A 13,636-nucleotide genomic window follows, 5' to 3' on the forward strand; every position below is an offset into this window, starting at 1 on the left:
TTAGTGTACACTTTGCCTATTTCACTCATTTACAGACAGAAGAACCAGACACTTCCCAACAAAATCAATCCAAGGCATTTACCAGCAACTTATTGGTTAATATCGATGCAATCTTTCTACTATTTTCCTCAAGGGCAATTAGGAATGGGCATTAAATACTAGCCTGGCCAGCAATGCCCATATCCTGTGAAAGAACATATTTTACCAAAGCAAAGTTAGTTTATTGATATTAAAATATTATTTTTTTTAAATGTTATGATTTACTTTAAAACCTCGATATTTGAAACTCTTTTCTTCAAAATCTTTCTATGGAAAAATAGTCAAATGTAGCGGCATTCTATAAATGCATGTTATTTCTTTCCAAATTGTAGATGAAGTGGCAACTGTGTCAGATATACAATTTATATATATCATTTAAGATTATTGGTCACTTTGTTAAAATGCATTTTAAAGTAGAACTGGAAGAGGGAGCTGCTTGCAGCATAAAATACTTGCTTCAATAATGTAAAAACAATAAAAATAATGGAAGAGACCCTTGTGTCATGGACTTAGTTAGCAACTGCTCTGTGGATTTGAATTTTGTAATTGCCAGCATAAAAAATTAAGAGAATGGTTTCCTGTTACATTAAAATGTGAACTTAAAAACATAGAACATAGAACCTAGAACAGTACAGCACAGTACAGGCCCTTTGGCCCTCGATGTTTTGCCGAGCTATGGCCGAATCCAAGATCAAACTATCCCACTCCCTATCATTCTGGTGTGTTCCAACGTACCTATTCAAAAACCGCTTGAAAGTTCCTGAAGTGTCCGACTCCACTATCACAGCAGGCAGCGCATTCCACACCCCAACGACTCTCTGAGTAAAGAATCTACCTCGGACATCCCTCCAACATCTCCCAGCATGAACCTTATAGTTATGCCCCCTACTAACAGCTTCTTCCACCCGAGGAAATAGTCTCTGAATGTCCACTCTTTCTATCCCCCTCATCATCTTATAAACTTCTATTGTTACCTCTCATCCACCTCCACTCTAAAGAGAAAAGCTCCAGCTTCCTCAACCTTTCTCCATAAGGCCTACCCTCCAAACCAGGCAGCATCCTGGTAAATCTCCTCTGCACTCTCTCCAATGCTGGCACATCCTTTTACAGTGAGGTGACCAGAACTGCATACAATAATCCAAATATAGTTTCACCAACGTTCTGTATACTTGCAGCATAACCCCACGACTCAAGCTCAAACCCCCTGTTAATAAACACTAACACACTATAAGCCTTCTTCACATCTCTATCCACTTCAGTGGCAATCTTCAGAGTTCCGTGGATATGAACCCCAAGATCTCTCTGTTCCTCCACATTCCTCAGAACCCTGCCGTTGATCCTGTAATCCATATTCAAGTCTGTCCTACCAAAATGAATCACCTTGCACTTATCAGGGTTAAACTCCATCTGCCACTTTTTGGCCCGGCTCTGCATCCTATCAATATCTCTTTGTAGCCTACAAGAGTCCTCCACCTCATCCACTACTCCACCAATCTTGGTGTCATCAGCAAACTTTAGTAACCCACCCTTTAGCCCCCTCTTCCAAGTCATTGATAAACATCCAAACTGTCAACACATAACCTGCACGATATCTCATTGAGTCACTTGCTGGAATTCTTATGACCAATGCCAATTCAATGGCCCTTTCTCTCCCATCTGAGTGTAGAGACTTTAAGCAGAGGAAGGTAAAAAAGATGGAAACTTCAAGTGGGTTCAGTAAAGTCGACTCAACTTAGATTTGGAGGAACAAGAGTATTTTATATTAAACATATTGCCCCCTTACACCCTTCATTCCACCCTTTTCCTTTCCCATCGTATACATAAACCTAGCTTCACTAATGCCCTTTAGGGAAGGAAATCTGCTGCCCTTACCTGGCCTGGTCTACATGTGACTCCAGATCCACTGCAATGTGGTTGACTCTTGTGCCCTCTGAAATAGCCTCACAAGCCACTCAGTTGTATCAATCGCTACAAAATCTCAGTAAAAACTGCAGCAGCGTTTCAAGAAGGCAGCTCAGGATGGGCAGTAAATGCTGGCCAGCCAGCAACGCACATGACCCATGAATGAATAAAGTAAATGCTACTTTACATGAGTTTAGGCATCACCAGAGATTAAAGATGAGTGCACTTTTATTTTTTCCAATTATATTCAATATCAGAGAGTCAATGATGCAAATCAGCCTCCTCTGCTGTGTGTATTACAAGGTAAAAGCAGAGCAGGACATTGCATTGTTACCTATCATGTTATCCAAGGAGAGATCTGGAAGTTTCTTTTGTTGGATGCCCACTGGAATTCCACAAAATGAAACTGGACAATATAAAGGAGAGACTGTGGAACCCGAGTAACTGTTAGAAAGAGAAAACAGCAACAAATAACTCGAGCAATAAAATCAAAATAACAAGCATAATAAACTACATCTTTAGACATCATATGTTCATGACATAGAAAGTGATAAATAGTGAAAATATGCTAGTCAACTAATTATCCAGTAAAAATATTATTTCAAAAATTACAAAGAACATGTAAAAAATAGGCCTAGAAATATGACCCCTAAAGCCTTATCTCAATACAATCATGGCTGATCTTTCCCATTCCCCACATGCCTTGATTCCCCAACACCAAAATTTTGTCCATCTGAGCCTTCAATATATTCAGCAATGGAGCATCCGCAACCCTCTGGGGTAGAGATTTCCTCACATGCCACTGAGTGAAGAAATATCTTCTCATTGCAATCCTTAAGGATCAAGCCCTTATCCTGAGACTGTGGCCCCGGGTAGAAAAAATAACTTGCGTCCACCCTATCAAGCCCCTTCAAAGCTTCAGTGAGTTCACTTCTGATTCTTCTATATTGCAGAGAGGATAGGTCCAAATTACTTAGCTTCTGAGGAGACAATCATCTCAGCCCAGGAACCAATCTCATGAACTTTTGCTGTACTCACTCCAATGCAGACATATCATTCCTCAAAATGTGGAGACCAAAGCTACACACAGTACTCCAGGTGTGACCTCACAGCAGCCCTGTACAATTATAGCCAGATTTGCATTTTTCTGTACTCCCACACTCCTACAATAAAGGCCAACATGACATTTGCCTTCCCACAAAACTCATTTTATACACAAAAACTGAAAAGAGGTGCTGATAAAGTTAAAAGATCTTTTTAATATTTAATGAAGTATTTTGTATGCAATGAATTACTTGAAGATAGATAAATGAAATGAGTAAGCAATTTGTTTTTTAGTTAAAGGTAGGGTGTTGGCCAAGATACCAGGAGTAATCCCTGGTCTTTATTGAATACTACTGGATCATCAATATCAACCCTAAATATCAGAAAAGGCATGCATCTCAATTTCACTTCTCATTAAAAGAATTCAATTCTAACGGTACAGCACTCGTTCAGCAGTACACTGGAATATTCCTCCCAAATCAGGTGCTCGTGAACTGGGAAGGGTGGGAAGCGGGTATGTGAAATTAAACCAACAATAATGTCATAGAATGCTATCAAAAGAACCAAGCTAATAGTTACTGCTCACATGAACATAATGATTATGTAATTAAAGCCCTGGATATTGCTACCTCATTTCTCCCTCTGTATACTGCATATATATTCATCATTTGATTGGGGGCCCAATTAAGTATGAAGATGTAGTGGATTAGAAGATTTATTTTACCTCTGTGACACAGATTCAAATTAAATCCTGACTCATTTAATGCTGGTTGTAACAGTCGCGCACAAAGTAGATTTGGGTTCAGGTCCATTTCTTGGAAGACGCATACCCACAGCACATAACTGTCCACTATTCAGTGCTAATGAACAACTTTTGGTGCACTGCACATGACATATATCCTTGGGCCACTTTGCCGACAATACAGGAGTCAAGTGCAGTACTATTCCAGGAGACATATAATTTGGTGGGTTTACTGGAACAAACGGCTGATGAGAATGTCAGCCAGGTAAGCATCTTGATTTGAGCCAAATTTACAACACCCTTGGTAAACTTTTTAAAAAACTAATACAATGGCAGCCTCAGAGAAATCCCAAAAAAAGTCCTTTCTGTCCAGATTGGCATTAAAGCACATTGTTGACACTACATGGTTAAGACAGAACCTCACCTCCTCGACAAGTACTACCTAGCTAGGTACTGGCACAATGTAAAATCATTCTATTCCCCATACATCTCATTTTAGTACCGATAAATCATGAAAAAGATATGAATTTGAAAAGGTATCAATGTTCCAGAACTATTTAAAAGCTCAATATAACCTATGTGCTTTTGAAATGCTTTTCTTTCCTGCATTTATAACCTGAACATTAGTACCATCAATCACAAGGACAATCTGTTGACAGTCAATTGCTCAATTATCGGACTAGTGGAATTGATGTCACTGTACTCATCAGTTTTAGCACATAGTCTATAACTCAAAACACACATGTTAAATTAGAACCTTACTATAAGTAGCTATTGAAACACAGTCAATCACAATACTTAAGAGGGAATTTAGGCCAACATGAAGAAAATTATTAAAGGCTTCAGGGTAACAGAGAGGAAATGAAATGTGAACCTAACACTGGTAGAGGCATAAGGGGTCTAATTGTTTCATTTTTTACTGAAGTTCCTTAGAATTGTTTTGTGCCAAATGTAGGAGAAGCTGTATTTTTAAACAAATTATTTGTAATTCTGAAGTGGCTAATGCTCAGTCATGTACATAAATGTTTACATTAACATTTTAATATGTATACATGTGGGTATTGTCTGCTATATTTCTCCAGGACTGAATGGATAAAGATACCTGTAATAAGGCTTTGGCCCCAGTAAGTTGGATTTCAACTCCCACATCATCACTCTGCCATCACTGACAATCAAAGCAGCAGAATTTTCATTGACAGGGCAGCACACCATGCTAAAAGGGCGAACTGTCTTAGTGACTCGGATTGCATCACACTGACAACGCAGATCATAGGTAAGCTCCTGAACAGGCTGATCTGGATCTAAAAACATTAAGAAAAATGTTATTACAATGAAAGAAAATCCTCTGTAGGCAGAAAAATTAAACTATGTCCTATCATATGCAGTTTGCCTCCTTATTCCAAAATGACTTGGGTTGTACAGAGCATGTAACAAAGGTTTATATAAATGTAAGCCACAGAACCCACGGAGTCTCTCACTGAAGGGGGTTTTAATTGGTATGTGCTATTCTAACACTACTTCCCTGCTCTTTCCTATCTATATATTAATACAGTTTGCACTGCTTCGTTTCCATTCTGAATAACTCAATGAGATTTTCAGCTGTAATCATTCATTATTTATCCTCTCAAAATCTTCTATAATTTATATGCCTTTATTACCATCTTAACCAGTTCCATTCCATTTTTCAAGTCTCTCTTCATAACTATAACCTTCTGTTCCTGGTAAAATTCAAGGCTATTTTCACAGTACTCTTCTCATGGTGTCAATTTCTTTCCTGCACAAAACACACTATTCTACTTGTGGCCTAGTCAATGTTATGTGCAAATTCAGGATCACTTACTGGCTTTTGTATTCTGTTCTCCTAAATATATAAAATGCAGAACCCAATTTACCTTTTTCACAGCCTTTTCCAGCTACTGCAACAATAATTTGCATTTATATTGTTCCTTTAACATCGAAAGCATCCCAAGGCACTTCCAAAAGCACGCTACCAGTTTTAAAGATTTATCTACTGCACCTTTTGGTTTTTTTCCCACTTCCTGCCTCCAAGGTTAGCGCCTGAACAGGCTGATCTGGATCTGAACACCTTTTGAGGAGCTTTCCCTGAGTGGTTGGGGTGTGGGATGCACTGCCTGCTGTGATAGTGGAGTCGGACACTTTAGAAACTTTCAAGCGGTTATTGGATAGGCACATGGAGCACAGCAGAATGATAGTGAGTGGGATAGCTTGATCTTGGGTTCAGACATAGCTCGGCACAACATCGAGGGCCTGTACTGTTCTATGTTCTATGTCCACGCACAAATGTGGAATGACTTCAGTTTATGAAAATTGGTATGAATTATAAATATAATTGGAAAATGGTAGCATAAATGATAACTTCTTGTTACTTTTCAAAGAAAATGCACTGACGTAAAGAATTTTGTCTATTTTGTTGAGCTATGAGGAGAGGCTGAATAAACTGGGCTTGTACTCGTTAGAGTTTAGAAGAACGAGGGGAGATCTCATTGAGACGTATAAGATGATGAATGGGATGGATAGGATAGAGGTGGAAAGACTCTTCCCGCTCAAAAAAGACAGTAGGACTACGGGGCACAGCCTCAAGATAAAAGGGGGGCGGTTTAGAACGGAGTTGAGGAGGAACTTCTTCACTCAAAGGGTGGTGAATCTCTGGAATTCTCTGCCCGTTGAAGTGGTGGAGGCTGCCTCGCTAAATATTTTTAAGACGCGGGTTGATGGGTTTTTGATAGGAGAGGGGATTAAGGGTTATGGGGAGAGGGCGGGAAAGTGGAACTGAGCAGCGACAGATCAGCCATGATCTTATTGAATGGCGGGGCAGGCTCGAAGGGCTGAATGGCCTACTCCTGCTCCTGTTTCTTATGTTCTTATGTCTTCTGGGTATTATTAGCAAATAGTGGATCCCAAGATTCACTTCAGAATATAATGTTTTACAATACACTGGAGGGTTATTCACTGATATTATAAAACATGTACCTGGAAATTATTACAGGGTAGTGACCTAATTAAGGGCTTCAGATGACTAAATTTAGCATGCAGTTTTTTTCTTTATAGCACTGCGAGTTACTTCATATTGTAGTCAAATTACGAACACAGCAACAAAGAACATGGTTTGAGTTTTGTTAATTTTAAAACTAAGAGAATAGAAAACCCAGAAGAGGAAAAGAAAGAGGAAGAGATGTGGAGAGCCCCGATTAGAAATAGAAGACATTGGGATGGATGCACATTTGGCAATGTTATCTGATTATCTTTTAGGATCAAAGGATGTTTATATTGAATTCCCCTTGGGGGGTAATAAAAAAAAGAGAGCTCACAATGCAGAACACTGGACACAGTCTGCAGAATGAGCAGGGCTGATACTCTGCATATGCATCTTCTCATCACTTTCAACCAAATATCAAGATTAGAATAGTGCCTTAAAATCATTTCAAGGTATCAGTTCTAACATATACAGTTCAATTTAGCAATTAGAAATATGCTTAGAATAAACACATATTTAATCATCAGCCTTAAACAGCTCAAGATTTGTGCTATAAGCTTTATTTCTAGAAATTGCTTGAAGTTTTGTTTCTCTGGAAACAGTGTATTTATTATTCTTAGATGTGAACATCCATAGCTATCTTGAAAAGGAGCATTGGTAAAATTAGGTTTTAGCAATACTACAAAGGTGCATTGGGCTTTTCATTTAACCTTGCTTCATTAGGACTCTGATAGAATGTAAATTAATTAGTGTGTAGAAATAGAACAGGACTTACTTTAGTGAATCATACCATGGTTCAATAGTTTGATAAGGAATTAGAACAGATAAACTAGTGAGCTGCAACGAACAGCTCATTAACAGGGCTATACAACCAATGAAGGCTCAAAGCTGGTATATAAGAGTCTTACAGAACAAGCCATGAGGCACAGCCCAGTGTGAGAAAAGAAAAGGTTGATATATAGACTGAATGATATATGGAAAAGCTCAAGAAGTTAATGGCAGGTTAATGGCATTGAAATCGAATATTTATTATCATGGTTAAGACAAAGAGATCGACTTTCTATGGAGCATTCCAAAATAAAATAAATCTTTATTGGAGCATAAGGCCTGGCAATAAATCTATTCAGGTCCACTTCTGAAAAATGACATTTGAGATTTTGGGGACCTCAGTGCATTAGACAGTGGAAAGAAGCTCCAAAGCATAGATCCACACCAGCACTCTGGTTCATTTTAGAAATGATGAAGACATGAGAAGAAGAAAGAAAGGAAAAGCTGTTCATGGAAGCCAGCCATAGTGACCAGAATGTCTGCCTTATTTTGCTTTCAGCTCTCACCACTAGCTAGCACTGTAACTACTGTGAAAACAGAACAGAATGCTCCAGCTTCCCTTGCTAGTACATAGCCTCTTCATCAGCATACCCTGTGTAGTGCCTTCCCATGGCAACACATATAATTTGGGTACCTCATGGGCCCAGACTAAAACACTATAGGGGCAAACAGTGGCATAGAGGTAATGTCATCGGGTGAGTAATCCACAGGCAAAAACAGAAAATACTGGAAAATCTCAGCAAGTCTGACAGCATCTGTGCTCAAGTCAGATGACCCTTTGTTAAAGCTCCAGGTGTCTAGTGATCCAGGGACTAACATTCTGGGACATGGGTTCAAATCCCACTAAGGCAGCTGGTGAAACTTAAATTCAATTAAAAAACATCTGGAATTTAAAGCTAGTCTCAGTAATGATGACCAGGAATCTCATCATCATATGAAGGGCCACACTCAATGGTGTCCTCATCACTTGCAGCTGTCACAATGCTGACTGCTACACTGACCACTCCCTTCAGCCAAGGAAACTATTATTCCAAAAATAAGTCATTTTCAGATCAACAGTTAGGGTGCCATTGAGCCTCATTGTTCTCCGGAGCATTGAACCTGGTAGCTGTGGCGAGTGACTGATTTGAATTAAAAACCGCTTTTTTCCTCTACTTCCGGTTCTCGGGGCTTGTTAGAGTGTAGTTTACTTCCGTACCGGAAGTTAGGCCAGGGGATAGTCGTTAAGGGGGAGCGGGGGGTATAAAAAAGGGGTAGCAGCATAGAGCGGGCAGCAGAGTGAGTGGGAACTGAGTGAGAAGGGCTTTGGGTCGCTGGGCTTAGGCGAGAGTAGGCTTAGAGAAGGTGAGTGACAGATTTCTACCTTTGGGCACTTACAGGAGGTTGGGACATGGTAGGGAATATAGGGAGGAATGTAAGTTGCGTCCGGTGCCACATGTGGGAGTTCCTGGTGGTGTCACATGTCCCCAAGGTACACATCTGCAGTAAATGTTTAGAACTGCAGCGATTGAGGGCCCGGGTCAGGCAACTCGAGGGGCGGCTGGAAGATGCGTTTCTAGTCAGGGAGAACGAGGAGATAATGGCTGGGAACCATGAGCAGGAGGAGGTCTCAAGGGCTGAAGAGAAGGGAGGATGGACGACTGTTAGGAGGGGAAAGAGGAAGAAGAAGAGTAGTCAGGGTACCCCGGCCTCCCCGGAGGCCCCCCAAGGTTCGTCAGCAGGGGCACAGAAAAATAAGAAGGAAGGGGAGACTGACTTAGAGGGACGGAAGGGGGCTGGTAAGGTGATAGTGGTAGGGGATGGGAGGGTCCGAGGGATTGATAGGAGGTTCTGTGGGCAGGGACGCGACTCCAGGACGGTGGTCTGCCTCCCTGGAGCAGGGGTAAAGGATATAATGGAAAGGGTAGAGGGAATTTTGAAAGGGGAGGGGACCCAGGCAGAGGTCATAGTACACGTAGGGGAGGGGGACATAGGAAGGAGGAGTAGGGGAGAGGTCCATAGGCAATTTAGGGAGTTGGGGGCCAAACTAAAGAGCAGGACCTCCAGGGTGGCACTGTCTGGGTTGCTGCCCAGTACGAGCAGGGCTAAGAATGACAAGATCATGCAGTTGAATGCATGGTTGAGGGACTGGTGTAGGGTAGAGGGGTTTACTTTTGTGGATCACTGGGAGGTGTTTAGGAGAGAAAGGCAATTGTACAGGAGGGGTGGGGAGGATTTGAACGGGAGGGGGACTAGTGTCTTAGCGGGGAGGTTAGCTGGGGTGTTCAGGAATGATTTAAACTAATAGGGAGGGGGGGTGGGGAGCTGGCTGGGAGAGAGTCGGGTGAAAGGAAAATTATAAGGGAGAAGGTGGTTCCGAGGGACACTTGTGGGTTGAACTGTGTCTGTTTCAATGCTAGGAGTGTGGCAGGGAAAACGGATGAGCTTAGGGCCTTGATGTTTGTGAGGCAGTTAGATGTGGTGGCTGTAACGGAAACGTGGTTACGGGAAGGGCAGGACTGGCAGCTGAATGTTCCTGGGTACAAGTGTTTTAGGTGTGACAGAGGAGGGTTGAAGAGAGGTGGAGGGGTGGCACTGTTAGTCAAGGAAAACATCACAGTAGTGTAGAGGGAGGACGATATGGAAGAGATAGGGATTGAGTCAGTGTGGGTGGAGTTGAGGAATAAAAAGGGAGAGATCACATTGCTAGGGGTGTACTATAGGCCACCCAACAGCCCAAAGTCAGTGGAGGAAGGCATTTGCAGGGGCATTTTGGACAGGTGCAGGAAGAATAGAGTGGTTGTAGTGGGTGATTTTAATTTTCCCGGAGTGAATTGGAGGGGGCCTAGAGCAGGGGGTACGGAGGGAGAGGAGTTTGTGAAATGTGTTATGGAAGGGTCGCTAGAACAGTATGTAACTAGCCCGACTAGGGGAGGGGCTATACTGGATTTAGTGTTGGGAAACGAGCCGGGGCAGGTGGGTGAGGTAGAGGTAGGCGAACATGTGGCGAACAGTGACCACAAGTCCGTCTACTTTAGGATAAAAATGGAAAGGGACGAGTGCCGTCCGAACGGGAGTGTGCTGAACTGGGGAAAGGCGAGCTATGGCAGGATTAGGAGAGAGCTGCAGCAAACTGATTGGGAGGGATTGTTAGCTGGCAAGTCCACGGTTGGCAAGTGGGAGGCTTTTAGGGACAAAATGAAATGGTTGCAGGGAAGGTATGTTCCGGTTAAGCGAAAGGATGGGAAAGGTAGGATTAGAGAGCCGTGGATTACGGGGGATATTGAAGACTTGGTCAGGAAGAAGAGAGAGGCGTATGTTAGGTCAAAACAAATGGGTACGGAGAGTGCGCTGGAGGAATATAGAGAGAGTAGGAGGGAGCTAAAAATGGGAATTAGAAGGGCGAAGAGAGGGCATGAGATGGCTTTGGCTGGTAGGATTAAGGAAAATCCAAAGGCATTTTATTCCTATATTAGAGGCAAGAGAGTAGTTAGAGGGAAAATTGGTCCTCTTAGGGACAAGAGTGGAGAGTTGTGTATTGAGTCGGAGGGAACGGGGGAGCTCCTGAATGAATACTTTGCGTCGGTATTCACGAAGGAGAGGGGTTCGGAATCATGCGGTCTCTTGGAGGGAGCGGAGGTTCAGTTGCAGGATATAGTTATTACGAGAGAGGAAGTGCTAGGGCTTCTAGGTAGCGTAAGGACGGATAAAGCACCGGGGCCTGATGGTATTTATCCCAGGCTGCTTAGGGAGGCGAAAGATGAAATTGCTGGGCCTCTGGCGCACATCTTTGTCTCTTCTTTGGACACAGGTGAGGTCCCAGAAGACTGGAGGGTAGCAAATATGGTCCCGTTGTTCAAAAAAGGTAGTAGGGATAACCCTGGGAATTATAGACCGGTGAGTTTGACGTCGGTGGTAGGGAAGTTAATGGAAAAAATACTTAGGGGTAGGATGTATGAGCATTTGGAGCGTTGCGATCTGATTAGGGATACGCAACATGGCTTTGTTAGAGGGAGGTCTTGCCTTACGAATCTGGTGGAATTCTTTGAGGAGGTGACAAAAACGTTTGACGATGGGAGAGCCGTTGATGTCATCTACATGGATTTCAGTAAGGCGTTTGACAAAGTCCCTCACGGTAGGCTGGTAGAAAAGGTTAAGGCGCATGGGATACGAGGCCAGGTAGCTAGGTGGATTGAGAACTGGCTGGGAAATAGGAGACAGAGGGTAGTTGTGGAGGGGACCTTGTCGGGCTGGAGGCCAGTGACCAGTGGTGTGCCGCAGGGCTCAGTACTGGGACCTCTCCTCTTTGTAGTCTACATAAATGACTTGGAAGAGGGCGTAGGTGGTGTGATCAGCAAGTTTGCTGATGACACCAACATGGCAGGGTTGGCGGGTACGGAACTGGATTGTCAGGTGATACAACAGGATATAGATAGGTTGGTGCAGTGGGCAGATAGGTGGCAGATGGCATTTAATCCTGACAAATGCGAGGTGATGCATTTTGGACGGAATAATGCAGAGAGGAGCTATGTGATAAAAGGTAGGCCGATTAGGAGTATAGACATCCAGAGGGACCTGGGAGTGCAGGTTCACAAATCCATGAAGGTTGTGTCACAAGTGGAGAAGGTTGTTAGGAAGGCTTATGGGATGTTAGCCTTTATAGGAAGGGGCATAGAGTATAAAAGCTGCCGTCTAATGCTTCAGTTGTACAGAACGTTGGTTAGACCGCATTTGGAGTACTGCGTCCAGTTCTGGTCACCTTATTACCGGAAGGACGTGGAGTCTCTGGAAAGGGTGCAGAGGAGGTTTACCAGGATGTTGCCTGGCATGGGGGGACTGGGTTACGAGGAGAGGTTGAAGAAACTGGGACTATTCTCCTTGGAAAGACGGAGATTGAGAGGGGACATGATAGAAGTATATAAGATACTGAAGGGAATAGATAGAGTTAATAGTGAGAGACTGCTCCCTAGACTGGGTACGAACACGAGAGGTCATCATTTAAGGGTGAGGGGGGAGAGGTATAATTTGGAGGTGAGAAGAAGGTTCTTTACGCAGAGAGTTGTGGGGGTCTGGAACGCGCTACTGAGTAGGGTGGTGGAGGCAGGAACGTTGGACTCGTTTAAGATGCAGTTAGATAGGCGCATGAGTGAAACGAGAATGGAGGGATATGGTAGGGGCTATTAAATAGGGTTAAACCTCGGGAGACACCGGAAGGGCAGGCTGTAAGATTAATATTTTTGTCTTTATTCCACAGGTGGAGGTCCACCTCGTGTCAAGCGAGGGGCATGCACACGGCGGGTCGTGCGTGGGCTGCTCTCGGAAGTCCAGGAGTGGCCTAGTACTTCATGTCGGTGTGTGTGCTTGATCCTGGACCGGTAGACGGGCGCCGCAACAGCTCAGTGACTAGCACTGCTGGCTGTGCAGACACATGGATTTGGGCCTGTGTCTGTGGGAGTTTGCGCATTCTCCCTGTGGTTGCGTGGGTTTCCTCCGGGCGCTCCGGTTTCCTCCCACACCCCAAAGATGTGCTCTTAGGCTAATCGGTTTTTACCAAATTGACACTATTTCTTCCCTGAATCTGACTGAGTAGGGTTCCATTCGTAGACACGCAGGGTAGAATAGGTGTAGGGTGATGCGGCGGCGCGGGCTCGTTGGGCCGAAGGGCTTGTTTCCCGTGCTGGGTTGTTCTTTGTTCTTTGTATAAAGGATACAGGAGCCTCTTAAGAGTCTTGATCAAGCTCTTTTGGACAACCAGAATGGGGTTTGAAAAGGGATAATTTTCACAAAATGATTTGTAACTCTGTACTCTGCATAGTTCTTTAATCCCAGACAAGGAGATCAGAAGAATGCTGATTGGTTTGAGGTTTATTGAACTGAAATGGAGTCAGTTACTGCAACCACGGGAACAGCCTTCATGAACTACAAGCAGATCCCCAGCAAGCAAAGTCTAGATGCTCTCTGTGTCGCCTGAATCAAGTCTCAGCAGACTGCTCGGCATACACCAATCAAACTGGTGAAAACTCTGCAGCGGCATACAATCTGCTGCTGAATCTGGGGATGCTAAAGGGATCTATGAAGGAATGAAGAATGCAGCAACCCAGCAGCAA

At 43.3% G+C, this 13,636-nt stretch overlaps 1 protein-coding gene across 1 annotated transcript in view; it reads right to left on the reverse strand.

The window, feature by feature from the left end:
- Positions 1-13,636, reverse strand: part of wdr11 (WD repeat domain 11) — a 117,387-nt gene that overhangs the window by 68,525 nt on the left and 35,226 nt on the right. Inside the window, exons 8-9 of the mRNA XM_080205739.1 lie at positions 4,830-5,028; positions 2,276-2,385 (exon numbers count right to left, since the gene is read on the reverse strand). Of these exons, the coding sequence (XP_080061865.1) occupies positions 2,276-2,385; positions 4,830-5,028 (309 nt within the window). The remainder of the gene's footprint in view (positions 1-2,275; positions 2,386-4,829; positions 5,029-13,636) is intronic.

The sequence above is a fragment of the Carcharhinus amblyrhynchos genome, chromosome 17, assembly GCF_965287045.1.
Source record: "Carcharhinus amblyrhynchos chromosome 17, sCarAmb.v2.hapA, whole genome shotgun sequence".
In the NCBI taxonomy this organism is placed as follows: Eukaryota; Metazoa; Chordata; class Chondrichthyes; order Carcharhiniformes; family Carcharhinidae; genus Carcharhinus; species Carcharhinus amblyrhynchos.